At 42.4% G+C, this 19012-nt stretch overlaps 1 protein-coding gene across 2 annotated transcripts; it reads left to right on the top strand.

Annotated features, from left to right (window-relative positions):
- Positions 1-498: 498 nt before the first annotated feature.
- On the top strand, positions 499-18441 carry ankdd1a (ankyrin repeat and death domain containing 1A). Of its 2 annotated transcripts, none has more exons than XM_083651189.1 (15): positions 499-632; positions 3959-4062; positions 4583-4681; positions 5610-5708; positions 6278-6382; positions 7500-7598; positions 7907-8005; positions 8373-8471; positions 9152-9253; positions 9797-9895; positions 10216-10314; positions 11301-11393; positions 11790-11991; positions 13533-13664; positions 15882-18441. In XM_083651189.1, exons 1-15 carry the CDS (start codon positions 566-568, stop codon positions 15941-15943), a joined length of 1560 nt encoding a protein of 519 aa, XP_083507315.1. In that variant the 5' UTR covers positions 499-565; the 3' UTR covers positions 15944-18441. The 2 variants fall into 2 exon arrangements, with proteins under 2 accessions (XP_083507315.1, XP_083507314.1); XM_083651188.1 differs by having other exon boundaries at positions 11298-11393.
- Positions 18442-19012: the final 571 nt, after the last annotated feature.

The raw sequence follows: 19012 nt of genomic DNA, 5'->3' as shown, positions 1-19012 counted from the left end.
GAATTTAAAATTTATTTTTGGTCTCATACACTCTGTGCTCTTTATACCTGGTTTAACCAAGAAGCACAGGTGGTATGGCGTTCATTGGAGGAGGAGATGGTTAGGCCTGTAAACCTGTAGACCCAGGTATGGCCCTATACTTTCTCATCTTATTGCCACATTTAGAACTGTTGAATCTCATGCCAATATATGGCTCAAATTCCATAAACATTTACCCCTGTTTAATAATTTCTCTTGCCTGGGAAGTGGGATTTTTTTTTGCCAGAGGGAGGCAGGGGAGGGATGGAGGTGTGTGTTTCAGAGATGTATTTATTTGTTTATTTATTTATTTATTTTACATATGGTTGAGACAATTGCCTCTGCGACTTAAATTTATATTTTCAGCAGTAGACCTACAACTAAAAGAAATGCTCAACAAAGGTTTTATTTTGAAGCTGTGACCGGACGTCTTTTTTGTTTCCTATTTTATTCTGTTTGACTTGACAATAGCTTTCCAGCACAACGCACAACCTCACCTCACCAGAATTAAATGAGATAATGTAATGAAATAGGATAAGACAATGAAATGAGCCAGAGCCGCCTTCATAACACTGAAGAGATGGAGGACGACCTGCTGTCTGAGGATGATATCTGTAAGTAGGCTAGGCTATGTGCTTAAACTGTTTAAACAGCATAGTTTGCTCCTAACTGTTCTCTGTAGCTGCTCCTCTAGCGAGCTGTCATCGTATCATCAGCAGGATGTCCGTGTTATGCACCCATTCATCTTCCTATACTGTATAACGTATTATTTGCCGTTAGCCAGCCACTGGCAGGCTACTGTTCGGATTAGCATCTGGTTGACAAATGCTACCGTTTTTTCTTGAATCGGGGGCATTAGGCTATGTCAAACTCCATTTAAAAAGCTGGTAGGCTAATTTGAAGTTGACTTGTGTATGGCAAATGTAACGTTACAGACCTGGTCTTGGATGTATATATTCCCTCCTAAATATTTCATGCTGTATAATTTAATTTATAGCCTATCTATTTATAAAAGGAGCATATGGGCAATGTTTGTTTAAATTTTGTGTCCTGGAAGTGATATCACACACACACACACACACACACACACACACACACACACACACACACACACACACACACACACACACACACACACACACACAGGAGGCATTGTGACATCACTGATGATGTCATCAATGATGTCATAACACAAGACTGATGATGTCATCAGTGATGTCATAAGAAGGGCACACACGCACACAAGGAGGCATTGTGACATCACAGTGATGTCATAAAAGACTGATGATGTCATTAGTGATGTCAGAAGGGCGCACACACACAAACACACACACCCACATGCATGTAAACTTAAGGGCAATAACATTTTGTGAGCAACACACACACACGTGCACACCAATATGACAGGCGAGGCCACGCAGCAGCCGAGCTGCGTATGCAAGCTGCACAGCCAGCTTGGCGAGATGCAGGGCAGGGGAGGCTAGTGAGCCCGCGTGGTATATTTAAGCAATATAGCACTCGAGCAGCGTGTGTTGTGGCATATATCCCGCTGATCAGTTGTTATCCCACTCGGCCGGTTTCCAAGTATGATAATATAAATATAATAATAATACTATAAGTCCGACTGGCATGGTATTCTGATAGAGTCAGTTGAAACACTACTGTAAGGCGGGACCTCTAGCAAGAAGATTGATGTGCGGGTGATTTGATTGGATCGTTCTGGAGACTGAAGTTGACATTGGCCAATCCTGGCGCTTGCTGAGAAGCTGAGAGCTTTCTGGAAACCCCGACAGGCAGCTCGAGCGCAGCGCTGCATTCTCAGCGCTTGCTGAGAAGCTGAGTGCTTTCTGCAAAGCCCGACACCAACTAACGTTACGGGGTTAAATGCGGGGTTAAATGCGGGGTTAACAGCCTTTTTTTTGCAAAGAAGACATTAGCCCGCATCTATTCTTGTACAAAACATAATTTTCTGCGAAGTATTAGTAAAGTTATAAGCGAAGATCGATTCACAAGGATCTGACAGCTGTCTCCGCCATTTGTTTTTTTTTAGGTAACCAAAGGCTTTTAGTAAGAGAGTTGCCATGGCAACCAATAACCCATGGCCATGGGTTATTGGAGTGGGTTATTGGATTTATACAATGGCCGTGAACCAATCAGATTGCTTGATTTGAGAGAGCCATTTTATAAATATATATATACCACGGCTGATGCAGGGGGAAAAAACATATATTTCAATGGGCTGACTCACCAAAGGACGGTGCTGCGGCTATACGCTACAGGATTGGGGATTCAACAGCAGGTACATAGACGTCTGTTCAGATGTGCGTTTACTGCGGTGGTTGAATCCCCGATCCTGTCTGCCTGGGCTGGGCTAGCAGCTAAATGCTAACTATGCTGGCTGGGAAGAACGGGAGGATTTCCCCCATGCTGACCCATTGACCACATGTCATGATGAGACGCCGCCTGAATGTATGACTGTGACCAAAAATCTATAGGAAAACTCCACTCTTGTTATATTTGATCATCTATGAGGTGTAGGGGTGGGAATCGTGAAGTAACTCACGATACGATATGGTCACGATACTTGGCCCTCGATAACGATATTATCACGATACAGCGATTCTGCGATAATCGATATATTGGAAGAAATTTAACCTACGATACATCACGATATCTGTGTAACTGAAGAGAAAAAAATACCCCTAAAATGCAAGAAGCAGGTATCATGTATTTATTAGCAGAATTGACATGAACTCTCTCAGAGTTCACTCACTCACTCATACCATTTTCGATACCACGGAGGAAAAGTTACACATTAAGTCTTTTTATTATTATTATTAAAACAAGAAAACCTATATAACCTACCTACCTATATAATTTCTAAAAGTAGATATTAATGATCAAACATTTCCATTCATGTAGCCTACAGTATTTATGTTTTTGTTTCAACTACAAACATAAATAAACGTCAACTTGAAACTATGTTTCAACTACCACACACAGCATAATATTTTAGCCTGTTTATTAAAAAAAAAATAAAAAAAAATAATAATAAACATATCGATACTTGGTGCCAGTGTATCGATAACGTATCGCAAGTGGAAATATCGCGATACCGTGAGTATCGATATTTTGTCCCACCCCTAGTGAGGTGCAGTTATACAGTATGTACAGTAGTATATCAGTGGTGGCTGGTGAGTTTAAAAATAGAGGAGGAAGGAGGAAAAACCCACGGCGTCATAGAATAAAATATAATTAGAAATCAACTGGGTAGGCAGCTCCTATCTCCTGCTGTTACCAATCTGATGTCAGGAGCAGATTTAGACACCTTTTTGACAGCAGACCTTGTTGTGTCCTTCATTCCCCACAGTGCTCTGGTCACATTGTTGTGTCCTTCATTCCCCACAGTGCTCTGGTCACATTGTTGTGTCCTTCATTCCCCACAGTGCTCTGGTCACATTGTTGTGTCCTTCATTCCCCACAGTGCTCTGGTCACATTGTTGTGTCCTTCATTCCCCACAGTGCTCTGGTCACATTGTTGTGTCCTTCATTCCCCACAGTGCTCTGGTCACATTGTTGTGTCCTTCATTCCCCACAGTGCTCTGGTCACATTGTTGTGTCCTTCATTCCCCACAGTGCTCTGGTCACATTGTTGTGTCCTTCATTCCCCACAGTGCTCTGGTCACATTGTTGTGTCCTTCATTCCCCACAGTGCTCTGGTCACATTGTTGTGTCCTTCATTCCCCACAGTGCTCTGGTCACATTGTTGTGTCCTTCATTCCCCACAGTGCTCTGGTCACATTGTTGTGTCCTTCATTCCCCACAGTGCTCTGGTCACATTGTTGTGTCCTTCATTCCCCACAGTGCTCTGGTCACATTGTTGTGTCCTTCATTCCCCACAGTGCTCTGGTCACATTGTTGTGTCCTTCATTCCCCACAGTGCTCTGGTCAGAAAAGGAGTTCCACAACGCGGCCAAGAGGAACGACACAGGGAAAATGCAGGAGCTGATCAAGAAGGGCGTGGACGTCAAGGCCAAAAATAAAGTGAGTCTGATGTAGGGTGAACATGCACATTTCACTGCATCTAAGTTTGTCAAAAGCATTGATTATCGATGCAAAAAATGTGAAACTGATAGAATACTCATTTACAACACTATTGATACTAGTAGTCGTGCTTTCTCTTAATGAAAAATCAAACATACTGATTTTTCCCTCTATGTCTATGGTTTAGCCCATGGCACACCAATCAAACATTATCCAACTGCCAATGTTTGATTGGTGTGCCATGGGCTTAAAAACAAGATGGGGCCTTTAACTAGCAACAGCTCCTCCTCTGTTCCAGGTCGATCGTAAGGCACTGCACTGGGCAGCTGGAGCTGGGACCCTAACCCTAACCCTAACTCCTCTGTTCCAGGTCGATCGTAAGGCACTGCACTGGGCAGCTGGAGCTGGGACCCTAACCCTAACCCTAACCCTAACTCCTCTGTTCCAGGTCGATCGTAAGGCACTGCACTGGGCAGCTGGAGCTGGGACCCTAACCCTAACCCTAACTCCTCTGTTCCAGGTCGATCGTAAGGCACTGCACTGGGCAGCTGGAGCTGGGAATGAACAGGCTCTTCGTCTCCTACTGGACCATGACAGCCAGGTGGACGAGGAGGACAGCGTACGCACAAATCCTTCTACCTGCATGACCATTTTCCATTGATTATATTCTAATCCAACTAATATTACTTCAAGTAATAATCTGCAACATTTTCATTTCAATAAATGTATGTTCTGCTTCTCACAATAGTTATTACCTCCGCCAAGGAGGTTATGTTTCTGGTGTCGTTTGTCTGTTAGCAGGATTACAGAAAAACTACTGGAAACTTGGTGGAAGGGTGTAGCATTCCATTTTGTAGCGGATCAGGATGGGCAATAATTCATACAAAGTAGAGTGTAACAGCAAATAACAGTTACGATAATGTTAGTGTAACAGCAAATAACAGTTACGATAATGTTAGTGTAACAGCAAATAACAGTTACGATAATGTTAGTGTAACAGCAAATAACAGTTACGATAATGTTAGCGTAACAGCAAATAACAGTTACGATAATGTTAGTGTAACAGTAAATAACAGTTACGATAATGTTAGTGAAACCCCGTTCGGCAGTTTCGAAGCACCGGAGAGCGGATATTTCAAGCAGAAGCTCCATATCCAGTTCATGAAGGCTTTTCCATCTGCCAGCTGGTGTCTGCTAGCTCTTGATCTGCTGCACATGAAGAGACGTGATGTTTTCAGTTGGCTTGGAATAAACAGAAGAAAGGGCTAGTTAGCATAGTTAGCATGAGCAGTGACAGCATCCATGGCTGACCAGACATAGAAACGAGCACTACCAGAAACTCAAACTGCACCAATCCAAAACTCAAATGGCACCAATATAAAACCAAAAGCTCTAAATATCAAACTGGTTCTCACATGGATAGAAGTGTGAATACACACATTAATATAACCCTGCTGGGAAGGAAATAAAACAATAGCCTAGACCAGTCAAGCTGGTTATGCTGGTGGCCAGCTGAGCTTAGTCAATATTTTGAATGTGTTTGACAGTTTGGCATGAATGCCCTGCTCCTGGCATCCTGGTTTGGTCACCTGAAGATCCTGCAGGTCCTGGTGGCCTGTGGAGCAAAGCTCAACTGTCAAAACAAGGTGAGACCTGCCTCACGTCACCTCACAGAAAGAATCACACATTATATTATAACATTACAAAATAACAGGACAAAGACTAGAACACAAAGACATGACAAGCTCCTGACAGTTCAATTATAGAATATATATGAAATAGTTTCACTCCAGTGTCCCAGCATGTCAATCACAATCAATTTCACAAATCTAACTTGTATTTATATTTGATCTAATCTTAGCCAAACTAAAGTTTGTTTACTAAAGTTTTGAATCAATTTTTACTGTTTTCTTGTGTGATATGTCTAGGCTAGGGAGTAAATGCCATTCATCCATACTGTACCTCGGTACATGACCATTTGTTTGTTTGCGTTTGTCTTTGCTTTCAGTCATGTAACATTTCCTCCTACTGTATTATATATGTATATATATATTATCTGGTAGAGTAGTCATGGCTATCTAGACTGAGAGATGAATTATTATACAAAATATAGGGTGTGTGTGTGTGTGTGTGTGTGTGTGTGTGTGTGTGTGTGTGTGTGTGCGTGTGCGTGCGTGCGTACGTGCGTGTGCGCGTGCGCGTGCGTGCGTGACAGAATGGTCTGAGCATGCTGCACTGTGCTGCCCAGCGAGGCCACATCACAGTGCTGGAGTTCATTCTGGAGGACCTGGAGAACATCCCCCTCGACACAGAGGACAAGGTAACTGCCTGTCATCTCAAATATCACCCGGCCCCTCCCTGATTGGACAAGGTAACTGCCTGTCATCTCAAATATCACCCAGCCCCTCCCTGATTGGACAAGGTAACTAACTGCCTGTCATCTCAAATATCACCTGGTCCCTCCCTGATTGGACAAGGTAACTGCCTGTCATCTCAAATATCACCCAGCCCCTCCTTGATTGGACAAGGTAACTGCCTGACATCTCAAATATCACCTGGCCACTCCCTGATTGGACAAGGTAACTGCCTGTCATCTCAAATATCACCTGGCCCCTCCCTGATTGGACAAGGTAACTGCCTGACATCTCAAATATCACCTGGCCACTCCCTGATTGGACAAGGTAACTGCCTGTCATCTCAAATATCACCTGGCCACTCCCTGATTGGACAAGGTAACTGCCTGCCATCTCAAATATCACCTGGCCACTCCCTGATTGGACAAGGTAACTGCCTGCCATCTCAAATATCACCTGGCCACTCCCTGATTAGACAAGGTAACTGCCTGCCATCTCAAATATCAGCAGTGATGGTTTTGAGGGAAAACTTATGTATAAGTCTATATAATGTTTTTTAATGAAATAGTTGCATAGTGTACCTTTACATGTAAGTGATTTCCTTCCAGTCCCTGCAAATGGATGATAGTTGACCTATTTTAGAAATACGTATCCAATTTCAGACACTTCATTTTGTCTGTGTCGTTCGTTATCCTCATGCTCAATATTAACACTTTATTAACCCTTCCTGTACCTTTGCACTGTTACAGATTAGGGTTTGCATGACTCCTTTCTACCAATAAAGTCGAGTCGATGTCGACTAGTCGTTCAAAAAAAGTTGTCTTGGTCACTGAGTTGAGCAGGAATATAAACACAGTCATATATTAATGGCTTTTGAAAACTGTGTGTAAAAAAGTGTGTAGTAGCTCCTATGTGTAACACTCACTGTGTGTGTAGTAGCTCCTATGTGTAACACACTCACTGTGTGTGTAGTAGCTCCTATGTGTAACACACTCACTGTGTGTGTAGTAGCTCCTATGTCTAACACACTCACTGTGTGTGTAGTAGCTCATATGTGTAACCTGATGACTTCTCTCTGGTCAGTCTGGGAAGACGGCGTTTCACCTGGCTGCCCAACACGGACAACTGGAGGTGGTGGAGTTCCTAATTGGAATGGGTTGTACACATGGTTTGAAGGACAAGGTAGACACACACACACACACACACACACACACACACACACACACACACAAACTGATTCATTGCTTGTCATTGTTGTTTCGCTGCACACTGTCTTACATCATTTTGTAATGTAGCTTGTTGATCCGTTAGAAGGGGGAAGGTTCATTTTTGTATTGTGCTTTGGGACATGGCATGCTAGTTGATCAGTTAGGCTATTCATTATTTTCTGGACTTGGTAAGTTGATAGCATGTTTTGCTGTATATATATTTATAGGATATTATCAGAGCTGATGATCTTTCTGTGGTGATCTTTTATACCTGGGTTGCAGGAAGGCAACACTGCCATGCATCTAGCAGCGAAGCACGGACATACAGCGGTGCTGCAGAAGATTGTGGAGACTGGGGTCGACATTGATGAGAAGAATATTGTGAGCGGAGCTGTAAATCACCAGCATGAAATCATTTGTTAAACATCTTAAAGCAGCTACGAGCAAGATTTTCGATTGTTATTAAACAGTCTAAATTTAATATCGATGCCTCACATCTTACCTCTAATATTAGACGAGACCAACGCAGAGTAGTCTCGCTTGAAAGCAGAGTGTATCGGCGAGTGTGGTCTTGATGATTAGTCTGTCTGCGGGCCGGTGTCATCAGGAAGTGAAATGAAACGGTTTGCGGCAGCCACTTCGGCCATAATGTAAAGTCAAGAAAATGGTGAAACATATACTAAATGGTTTAAATGTTTTGCTCTTATATCGAGTTCCTACCATTAGCATTTGTTGATCTTTTTGTTAGGATGGTCTGACGGCATTGCACTTTTCGGCTGATGGAGGTCACTATGAGTGTATCAAACTGCTGTTGGAGTCCTGCTGTAATGTCAACGCACTAACTCATGTATGTATGGCTTGTTCATTTACATGAGTCTATCATGCAATACACACATTGACAGATAGGGGGCTGGGCCATATCGTTTATCGTCTGTCACTGGGATTATATTGAGATATGGTGATTTTGGGATGTCAAGATGCACAATTGTGCTGTCTGAACTGATGAGAGCAAGCAAAAAAGAAAAATCACAAAATGAAGTACGGTATATATACGAGGGATCAGCCGAGCAGCATTTTTGTAAACAAAGCAAAAATGGGTGGCAACGGCAATGGAACCCTATGGAGCCCAAGTGGCGCGAGGCTTGCTGTCTGATTCTAGCCGGCTAACTCTGTTTACATTTAAAAAACTGCGACAGTCCACACAACTTTAACACGACATGTATATATTATACATCAAACTCTTGAGTTAATTCTGCTCTCACTCAGAATGCCGAAATATAAGCGATGTGTTGTATAGTTTTTGAGATATTAACGTTTGTTTGGCACAACTCATACTATTAACTGCCACGGGTTCCGCATTTCTGGGTGGCAAGTGATGTCATGCTGATTCGTCCTATATATATATATATATATAACAATGTACAATGTTATGATTATTTTAAAGTTGCACAGTAATGTATTTGACTGGGTGGTGTGTGACTGGGTGGTGTGTGAGCTTGACTACCTCCTGTTTGCTCATGTCTGCAGAGGAATATGAACGCTCTTCATTACGTCGCTCAGCATGGCTTTAATAGAGAGGTGAGCTTGCTGCTGGAGGCGGGACTCAACACAGACGTCATAGAAGACAATGTAAGTAGCATGTGACTGACTTGTTTCTGTACAGTGCGTTTGCTTATGTCAGTTAAATCAGTGGATCTTTCATGACCAAATGGAAGCAGTGCTTAGCCAAGATATCACCCTTATCTTCCTCTGTCTATCTGGTAAAATAAAATAAAAAGGAATCTGGTAATTATTACCAAGTTTGGAATTTGCACAAAAGGGTTTGGAAAAGCATGGAAAAAGATGGTACTGTCCTGATATCGTCTGTCTACACATCCTCTATGATCTTACAAACCCATCATCTACTAATTTTGTAATGATACAAAGCTGGTTGAAAATCAGCAACATGTTGGATGCATCCAGGAACAACATGTTGCATGCATCCAGGAACAACATGTTGGATGCATCCTCGGCCTACTGTCAGTTTTCTAATGCTCTTTCCTTTGTGCTGGTGGGCACTCCCATCATAATATTATTAGGATAACTCCAACTCTAAACAACTCTTCACAGTTTTTCCGTTTGTTGTAAGGTAAGCCATTCAAACACGTCTTGCTTCTACATTGTTTTTAACAGCAACACAACACACCTCTCCACATCGCAGTGATCAACCTCCACACAGAGATTGTACGTCTGCTTATAGATGCTGACTGTGACCTGGATGTGTCTGACAATGTGAGTACAAGTTTCAAAATCACTGCTACACATTATTGGACAAAGTTTACATGAACCAATTATTTTACATTATATTAAGCCAGTGGTTCACAACCTTTTTTGGCTTGTGACCGTACTTTGACGTCACAAAACCCGACATGTAGTGACCCCAGACATTCAAAACACAGACCATTTTTTTGATCAAATGTATTTGTTTTCGATCATGTAATAGTTTGTAGTACAGTACTGTGTTGCAAGTACCGTAAAACTTCCAATACTGGCACATGCTTTTTGTTGTTTTCCTTTCTTTGTTTGTGTCTTTAAAAGCTGCGTTCACACAGAGACAGCAGACTGCGTTGCACATGGCAGCAGAGCATGGCTGCCAGGAGACGGCCGAGATGATCCTCATCGCCGGAGTGAACCTCAATCTGACGGACAAGGTACAGTGCAGAGGCAGCAGCAGCGCCTCCCCAAGGTAGAATGCCACACTGCAGACAATCTAGATCGAGGAGGCAAGTGTCACATGAGGCCTGCAACTTGGGGTTGGATGCTCTGAATAACAGGAAATGTGCAGTATTACTCTGTAGTGTTTATTGTAGATATTCAGAGAAAACCAAAGTGACATCTCTTTACAGTTCTGAATTACAAGCTTCCAAATACAGAGAGAAGCAATAGGTGAGAAATCCATAAATTGATTAATTTTGGTGAATTCAGCCGGTAGTTTTTGATACCTATCCAACAATAGATTTATAGAGTTATGAGTCAGTTACACTTTTCAGTTGTAAAATATAATCCTGCCTTTCAGAAAGACTTTTGACTTATTTGTCATAGTATATTAGCTCTTACTCAGCAAGTGGCAATGTGTTCAGAAATAACATTTACCACCTTTTTAGACTGATGCAAAACTTCATATAGTAAATACAATCAACCTGATGACGTTATGAGGATAGGATATTTTCAGACAACAAAAGTTACTTCTCTCTAGATATCTTGGCCGGACCCAACTGGTTGTGGTTGGGACACATGTGATTCAGTCTGGCTCAGTCTCTTCTCTTCTCCTTACCTCTTCTAGTATTGCGTATAAGTTAAAGAAGTTAACCTTAAAGATGCCGGCAACTGTCGTATCGTATCGTGGGCATCTGGTGATTCCCACCCCTAATATATATATATATATACATATATATATATATATATATATATATATATATATATATATATATATATATATATATATATATATATATATATATATATATACCGGTGTGTGTGTGTGTATATACATTATATATATATATATATATATATATATATATATATATACCGGTGTGTGTGTGTGTATGTATATATATACACGGTATATATATACAGTATATACATCACAATATCAATGCATGGAGTAAATTGTATGCTGCATATTATACAGCAGGGGAAAACGTGCCTGGAGGTGGCAGCAAGAGGCAGCCATGTCATCTTGGTAGACATGATCATCAAAGCAGACCGCTTTTACAAATGGGAGAAGGTGAGTTTGCGGACCTCATATTCTCTTTTGCATTGTCACACAAGCAGACTGTATTTATAACCATCATCGTTTTAGGAAAGCAGCACAGGTAGAGTGCACACCTCCGCCGCCATCCTTTCTACAAAGTTTCACGGTGTTACATGAATTCATTTGTAGCTTAGGCGCCTTGTTGTGATTGGCTAAGCCCATGACCACACCCCGTTTTGGCTCGTGGGCGTGGAAAGTTAATCAGTGCTAAGTTGGCCCATGACCTGCTTTTCTGCCATTTTCCTGCAAATCCATTCATAACTTTTTGAGATATCCTGCAGACAAACGGGGCGAAGACATATTTTTAACTCTGTTGGCACAGCTAAAAATAGAAAAAAATACATTGAAAGATGTTTGTATTGGTTCCAGGATCACCTGGGCGGCGAGCAGGATTCCTGGGTGGGGAGACAGCTTAGCTTCAAGCAGGACCACCAGCTGGAGACACAGCACCTGCGCTCTGTGCTGTGGAGCCTGGCCACTAAGCACCTATGCCGTGGGGAATGGAAGATTCTCGCACAACCCTGGGGCTTCACCGATGCGCACATTCGAGCTATAGAACAACAGTGGACAGGTGAGTCGCACTGACCGCTTAGTTATAAAGACATTTGAATACACATCATTCTATAATAAAATAGCCTAGGTGGACGGGGGGGTAGCGGCGTCTCTCTGTCTGTCTGTCTGTCCGTCTGTCAGTCAGTCACGTTTTGCGTCACGTCTTGTGTCTCGTGACGATACCATGCCACCCCCCCACACAGACAGACCCCCACCCGCCATACACACACAGACTCGGCATAGCACCACCTACTGGCAAACACAAAAAGCGGTTTATCTTGGGAACCATTTGTCTGATCCACTTTAAACTTGGGGAATGCGCTTAGGGAGACATGATGGAGTTCAACGCCGAATTTTGTGCAATTTGGCATAGTGCCAGCTACCGATACCTTACACACAACACAATACCAGGCCGGAGTCCCATCATTTAAAGCTGCGCAAAGCAATGTTGCACCCAGAAATTGTCCATATGACATCAGTTACCTGGATTCAAAGCAACGTTGCACCAGAAGTCATTAATATAGTTTGCTGGATTCGCGAGATCACGATCGCACGAGAAATCCATCTTGTCGTGCTTCACGCTATTGGTTTAACTCTGTCCCAGCAGTGGGCTCGACCAATCAGCATCCAGAGGCAGCTACGGGCGATGATATAGATGTGATGACAGCGAGAAGCAAGCCCGTGGTAGATGGTGATAGACAGATGGTTCATCCAATCACCTGCCGGGTATTCTTTGAACGCGCCTACCCTTTTCGAAACGGGTTTTCCAAGGACGAGTTCCAGATGGTTCTGTATAACTAAGCATCTTGCAATGTCAGGTTAGCAGTGAAGTGCACACAACACACACACACACACACACACACACACACACACACACACACACACACACACACACACACACACACACACACACACACACACACACACACACACAAACACACACACACACAACACAGCACACTCATGTTTACCAAGCCACCTGCTCTGTGATGCTTTATACACAGGGATGAGAGAGGGGATGATGTAACACTGACATAGCCTGAGGTCGCCCCCTGCTGTTAAATTAGGAGATAGTTTGGTTTCACTCTTAAGTTTTGTTTTCATTACTCTTTTGTTGTGGCTGGAGAAAGGTACATACCTGCCATCAGAATTCACTGTATAAATACAGCGAATCAAGAGTATCCAAAATACTGGGCATGGGAGGAGTCTCACGACAGTCCCACTTTGTAAATTAGAGTGAAAATGCATGTGATTTTGCATAAATCCTGCCTAATGTAACCTTAACTTCCTGCCTAGTGTAACCTTAACTTAACCTAACCTTAACCTTAACGTGACTTTCAAGGCACAAATTACAGTATGAGCTTGTGATCCATCTATGAGCTTGTGAATTCCCACCTGCCTTTTTTCCCCCTCATGCAAAGGCAATGTGATGCATTGATTCTGCCAGGTCATTATGGTCAAAGAGAATCAATGTGTTCTCAATGTGTTCTCAATGTGTTCTCAATAAGCTGCCTGGTGCAACAGAGAACATGAACAGATTCTCTCTTCTGACTCCACCAGGTACGAAAAGCTTCAAAGAGCATGGTCACCGCATGCTGTTAATCTGGCTCCATGGAGTGATGATGGCGGGGGACAACCCTGTGAAAGGCCTGTATGAGGGGCTGGTGGAGATCTCACGGACAGACTTAGCAGGTGAGGCCATCAAACTGCACTGTGTGTTGTGTATGTGTACTGTGTTGTGTGCTGTATTCTTTTGGAGTATGGAAATGGTTCTTTAAAGTCATGCTTGATGTATCAGTTTTCAAATGTAGCCTTCATACAGTGACAGAAGATACCCAGCAAATACTTTGACATTAAAGCCAACTGGAAACCAAAAATCAATGTGTTTTTAGAGTCTGTCCCACCACACACACAAAAATTATTAACCACCCAGCCAAATTTGAACGATCAAAAATGTCGCCAAGCATATACAATTAGGTTTCAAAATCATGAAAAACTAAGTATTCTCTGCTCTGAAACTGTGGAGGTGTGTCTGCTCCCAGTGCTCTCTCCCCCCTCCCCTCCCCCCACAGTACTGCACAATTTGATACTGTACATTCTGATGCACTTTTTGAATTTGCAGGGTAGAGGCACTTCAGCCTGATTGGTTCAGGGTAGAGGCACTTCAGCCTGATTGGTTCAGGGTAGAGGCACTTCAGCCTGATTGGTTCGCGGAAGTTATTGTGTAATAATTGTTATTGTGTAATAATTCTGGAGCATAAGCATGCCCATTTCAAACCCAACATCAAGATCAGAACAAAAACTTAAATGCCAAAATTTAGGATTTGGATTGAAATAATGTCCAATACTTTTAGATCCTTACTATTGTGCAAATAAGACCCTAAATTACAAAGTCAGAAGGCCATTGTGGATTTGGGTTTCCAGGGGCTTTAAATAGATGTCGATATGACAATGTTGAAAACCAGTGTCAAAAAAAGTGCTTGTCTGAGTTCCTGTTGAACTTGGCCACCTCCTGCAGTGCATAGTGCCATCTGGTGGCCACCTCCTGCATGGTGCCTACATACCTGCCAACATTGGGCTGTGAAAAAGAGAGAGAGATTTTCTAGGGTATCGGTGAATGGCCCCATATAACCCTACTACACCACACCACAAATGAATAGAATAATTGCAAGGATGTAAAGTAAATGACTTTTAAATAGTGTAAAATTCATAGCTCACAGTAAAATGAATAATGAAATGAAATAAACATACATAATTTACAAAAGATGTGATCAAAAGTCAACATGTAAAACAACTAAAACAACTTGCAAAAGGCATGGTGTTGGCTGATGTGGCTAGCGGTTAGAAACAGGAAACAGGAAGGTGTCCCACCAAGTGGACTGAAATGTGGACGAGTTTTTCTTCTTCTTGGGGCCTGTTTCATCCTTAAGTGGCAAAGCGAGTGGAGCCCATTGACTGTACACATCATGGAGCCCATTGACTGTACACATCATGGAGCCCATTGACTGTACACATCATGGAGCCCATTGACTGTACACATCATGGAGCCCATTGACTGTACACATCATGGCAGTCGTCATTGTCACCCGAGAGCTTGAGCGAGCGCAGTAGTGACGCACGGCACGCCAGGCAGGTGCCAGGTCCCGCGACACATATCCTACAGTCTGGATATATTACAGAAACTGTGAAACAACCTTTTGAGTTGTATCACTATGAACTCAGGAGATTAGCGGGAGAAATCACCAATCGGGAGCACAGCGGGAGGAAGGGTTGAACATAGGGAGACTCCAGCGTCAATCGGGGGTGTTGGCAGGTATGGTATTACTGCTGCTGTGGAATAGCAGCTTGGTATTATCGTGCATTCCTTTATAACTGGGAACTGGTAATCTTACCGGTTCAAAGTTCATGAGCTGGGACGTGACGTCACTAGAGCTGGTATTTCCCATTTCAAACTCGTAGGAGCCTCAGCAGCCCCGACGTAAAAAATCCAAGATGGCTGCTCCGCACAACAACAGTAGTTATAATCGTATAAATGCTATTTAGCACTTCTGTCTTGTTTGTGTCTCATTAAATCAGCTGTACACACAGCACGGCCTACTTCTATCTGTGTGGACATGAGGCTGCAGTGTTTGTATGCGCAAAATGCCACGAAATGCCATGTTATCAACTGTTATTGCTAACAATGGCTAGCCTGGCTAGCGAGTGGATCTGGCCAGTGAACAGTGAACTTCCCAGCTCAACTTTTCTGCAAATGGAATGCTATCAAAACGGATGTGACGTCATTTAGCCTCCACATCCCAGTTATTTTGCGATAAAGGAACGCACGATTATTGCTGCTGCTGTGGAATAGCAGCTTGGAGAATGTGTACTGTTACAGAGGTGACTTATTCTTTCCTTTTAATCAATCAGAAAACATGCGGCAGAAGGCAAATGCAGACACCAGCTCTCCCAAAATCTGCACTGCCATGTGAAAAAGACCCCGTGTGACGGCGGCAAGTCCAAGGTTTCAACTCGCATAAGAACTCTTCCTACTTGTGGATTAGAACTACAATGATTCGTCGATTAATCGAAAAATCGAAATACTAAATTTCTCTCCTTCCAGCTTCTTAAATGTGAATATTTTCTTTAGTCTTCTATGACAGCAAATTGATTCTCTTTGGGTTGTGGACTGTTGGTCAGGACAAAAGAGGACATTTGAGCTCTGGGGAAAAAGTGATTGACATTTTTTCACCATTTTGTGACATTTTATAGACCAAATCGACTAATCAAGAAAATAACGGTTAGTTGCAGCACTATTGTGGGTGTGTCCTGTGCTGAGCCACTGAAAAACATTCATGAATGGTTTACATGTTCATATATTCAACATAATCACTCTGGATCGGGTACACAGCATATTTTTGTTAGGGTTCGGAAAATGATGGTTATAAACCTGTAGAATAGCTGATTAACAATGTAATTGTTGTATTTGTTCTTCTGAGTGCAATGAACAGATGCTGATTCATGAAGGAAACTCTACCGTTCAGCCTAATAAGGCAAAGAGTGGCTAAAGCACAAGAGAGAATTCCTCACTAAGGCTAAATATTATTTTCATGAATCAGGGTGATGAGTGTAAATGTGATCTATGATAAATGTATAATTTTGCATGAAGCAACCATTGTCTCTTAGGTATTTTCACAAAATAATAAATCTATTGTTTGTATGATTTGTATTATAAACCTAATGGTTTTGTATTTAAGTTGTGTTTTAATTTATTGCTGAATATCAGTATAATGCACCCTGTTGGTAGCTAGCTAGTTATTTATGCAAACCAAATGATATGGAACAAGTCAGTCTATCTCTTCCACAATCTTTGAATGTTCTAGAGTAGAGAGACTAGAGAGGAATTCAAAATGTGGACAGAGGAAGCTGTCATCTTCCAAAGAAAAGAAAAGAAAAACGCTTTACACTGGAAGGAAGTTTGATGGTATTTGACTAATCACGACACACACGTGCACAAAAATAAATGAACTAAAATATCGTGTCCAATTTCCATTTCTGCTCAGCAGCTAGCGTTAGCTAGCTAGGATTTGACTAGTCTAGGATTTGACTAGTTTGTTTTCCAGCCGGAGCTATTCAGCGACTGCACTGGGGACACGGAAGTGGGGAAATGACCGAATACGTGCTTTATTTTGATCGGATATATCCAGCCTGAGAGCTACAGATGGGAGGCGGAGCCAACACATCTAGCCAAAGCATTTGGCAATAAATTAGTATAAAACTGCATGGCTGATGGCTGTTTTCTCTAACGTTATTATAATCCAAACAGGTCGAGGCTTCACATGTGAATGTTTAATTGTTTTTACACTTTTAATTTGAAGGCGAAGAAAGGACATGGTACGTGTGAAATGATAGAATTGACAGACCAGTGTCAAACCATTTCCCGTTTCGGCCTTCAAATTAAAAGCGTGAAACCAAGCGAACGAGAACGAGAACACATTGGTAACCTTACAATGACAGCTTGTCACCTGCATTGTTCCTACTTGGTGCTGATCTACAAACTGTATGATAGTGCTGTCATCGTTAGGTGAATGAGAAACGCAAAGTGAACTTGCTTGATTAACCAAAAAACACTGTTTGACTCTGATGAAGATGCTGTGTGCGTTGAAACGTTAGTCACTGCACCTTTATTAAAATAATTTTCCAGTAAATCGAGTGCTCCAGGATCCTCTTTGGGTTTACCCATTGAACTCTTGTTATACTGTCCTGTTCTGAGAACACCGACCTCCCTTTGTGGAGCGGCTGAAACGCAAGAGAGTGTCATACATTATCCAGAATAAAATCATTCATTCATTCAATCAACTACAGTCATGCAGATATGGGAGTGTAGGTAGTGTGTAGTAGTGTGTAGGTAGTGTGTAGTGTGTAGGGAGTGTAGGTACTAGGTAGGCTACTAGGCTAAACACATGAGTATGACTGAGTGTAGGGTGTGTGTAGGTAGTGTGTAGGGAGTGTGTAGGTAGTGTGTAGGGAGTGTAGGTAGTGTGTAGGGAGTGTAGGTAGGCTACTAGGCTAAACACATGCGTATGACTGATTTATGTGATGTGATGTCTTGATGTTCCTATTTTGTAAACATGCTTGTTTTATATAACTGGGTGAGACCAATGACAAATTTACTGCCTTGGCTGGACAATAAAGTTTATTCTATTCTATTCTATTCTATGTGATCTCCTTTTGATAACTTCCATTCACTGAGCCTCCCCTGAAACTGCTTGGATCGTCCCTGGGGAGGCCCGCCTCCCACTTTGAAAACCTACAGTAAAGAAATTGAATTATACCCCAATTTGCACAGAACTGCCTGGAAACGTTTGGGGGACCTTTGGGGGTCCATAAAACCCAATTTGGGAAGCAGTGATTGAGAGTAATGTGTGATTCTTTCACAATAAGAGTAATGTGTGATTCTTTCACAATAATGCAATAAATCTTGATTGTTTTTTCCACTAATGCAAAACTGCTTTGTATAATACAACTGTGTACATGTGATTTAAATGACAGGGACATCAAATCAATAAAAACTGAAAACACATTTGTGCTGTTGTTAATTATAGATTAACTGTAGTCCGCATGTCCTCGAGTGCCCACCGCCCGGGTGGGGTCGTCAAAAAGGGCCTTTCTGTATGGAGTTTGCATGTTCTCCCCGTGCTTCCCGGGGGTTTCCTTCACCTTCACCAAAACATGCAATATCCTGGTTGCTGATGTGGTTCCTCCTCTGGTCTTTAAGGGCACCTGTTCAGAGGGAGGGGAACTGGTTGGAATAGCGTGATCCTCCCACGTGCTATGTCCTACCGGTGAAGCTTCCCCTGTCAGGTGAAAAGAAGCGGCTGGCTAACTGCCCATGTCTCGGAGGAAGCATGGAGCCAGTTTTCGGCTCTCCCCAGATCGGCAGAGGGTGGAGCAGCAACCAGAATAAATAAATTAAAATTAGCACTAACGGGGGATAAAAATGGGATAAAAAATCGGGGGGGGGGGGGGGGGGGGGAATTATAGATTAACTGTAAAGCTGT

Source organism: Poromitra crassiceps, assembly GCF_964638095.1.
Source record: "Poromitra crassiceps genome assembly, chromosome: 14".
In the NCBI taxonomy this organism is placed as follows: domain Eukaryota; kingdom Metazoa; phylum Chordata; class Actinopteri; order Beryciformes; family Melamphaidae; genus Poromitra; species Poromitra crassiceps.
This window is presented reverse-complemented; position numbering and strand designations above follow the sequence as displayed.

Excerpts from the sequence above, each read along its gene's own strand:
- ankdd1a (XM_083651188.1), top strand. The coding sequence starts at position 566 with ATGAGCCAGAGCCGCCTTCATAACACTGAAGAGATGGAGGACGACCTG. Across the intron at positions 4,682-5,609 it reads AGGTGGACGAGGAGGACAGC|TTTGGCATGAATGCCCTGCT; the intron begins GTACGCACAAAT and ends TGTGTTTGACAG. Across the intron at positions 7,599-7,906 it reads CACATGGTTTGAAGGACAAG|GAAGGCAACACTGCCATGCA; the intron begins GTAGACACACAC and ends CCTGGGTTGCAG.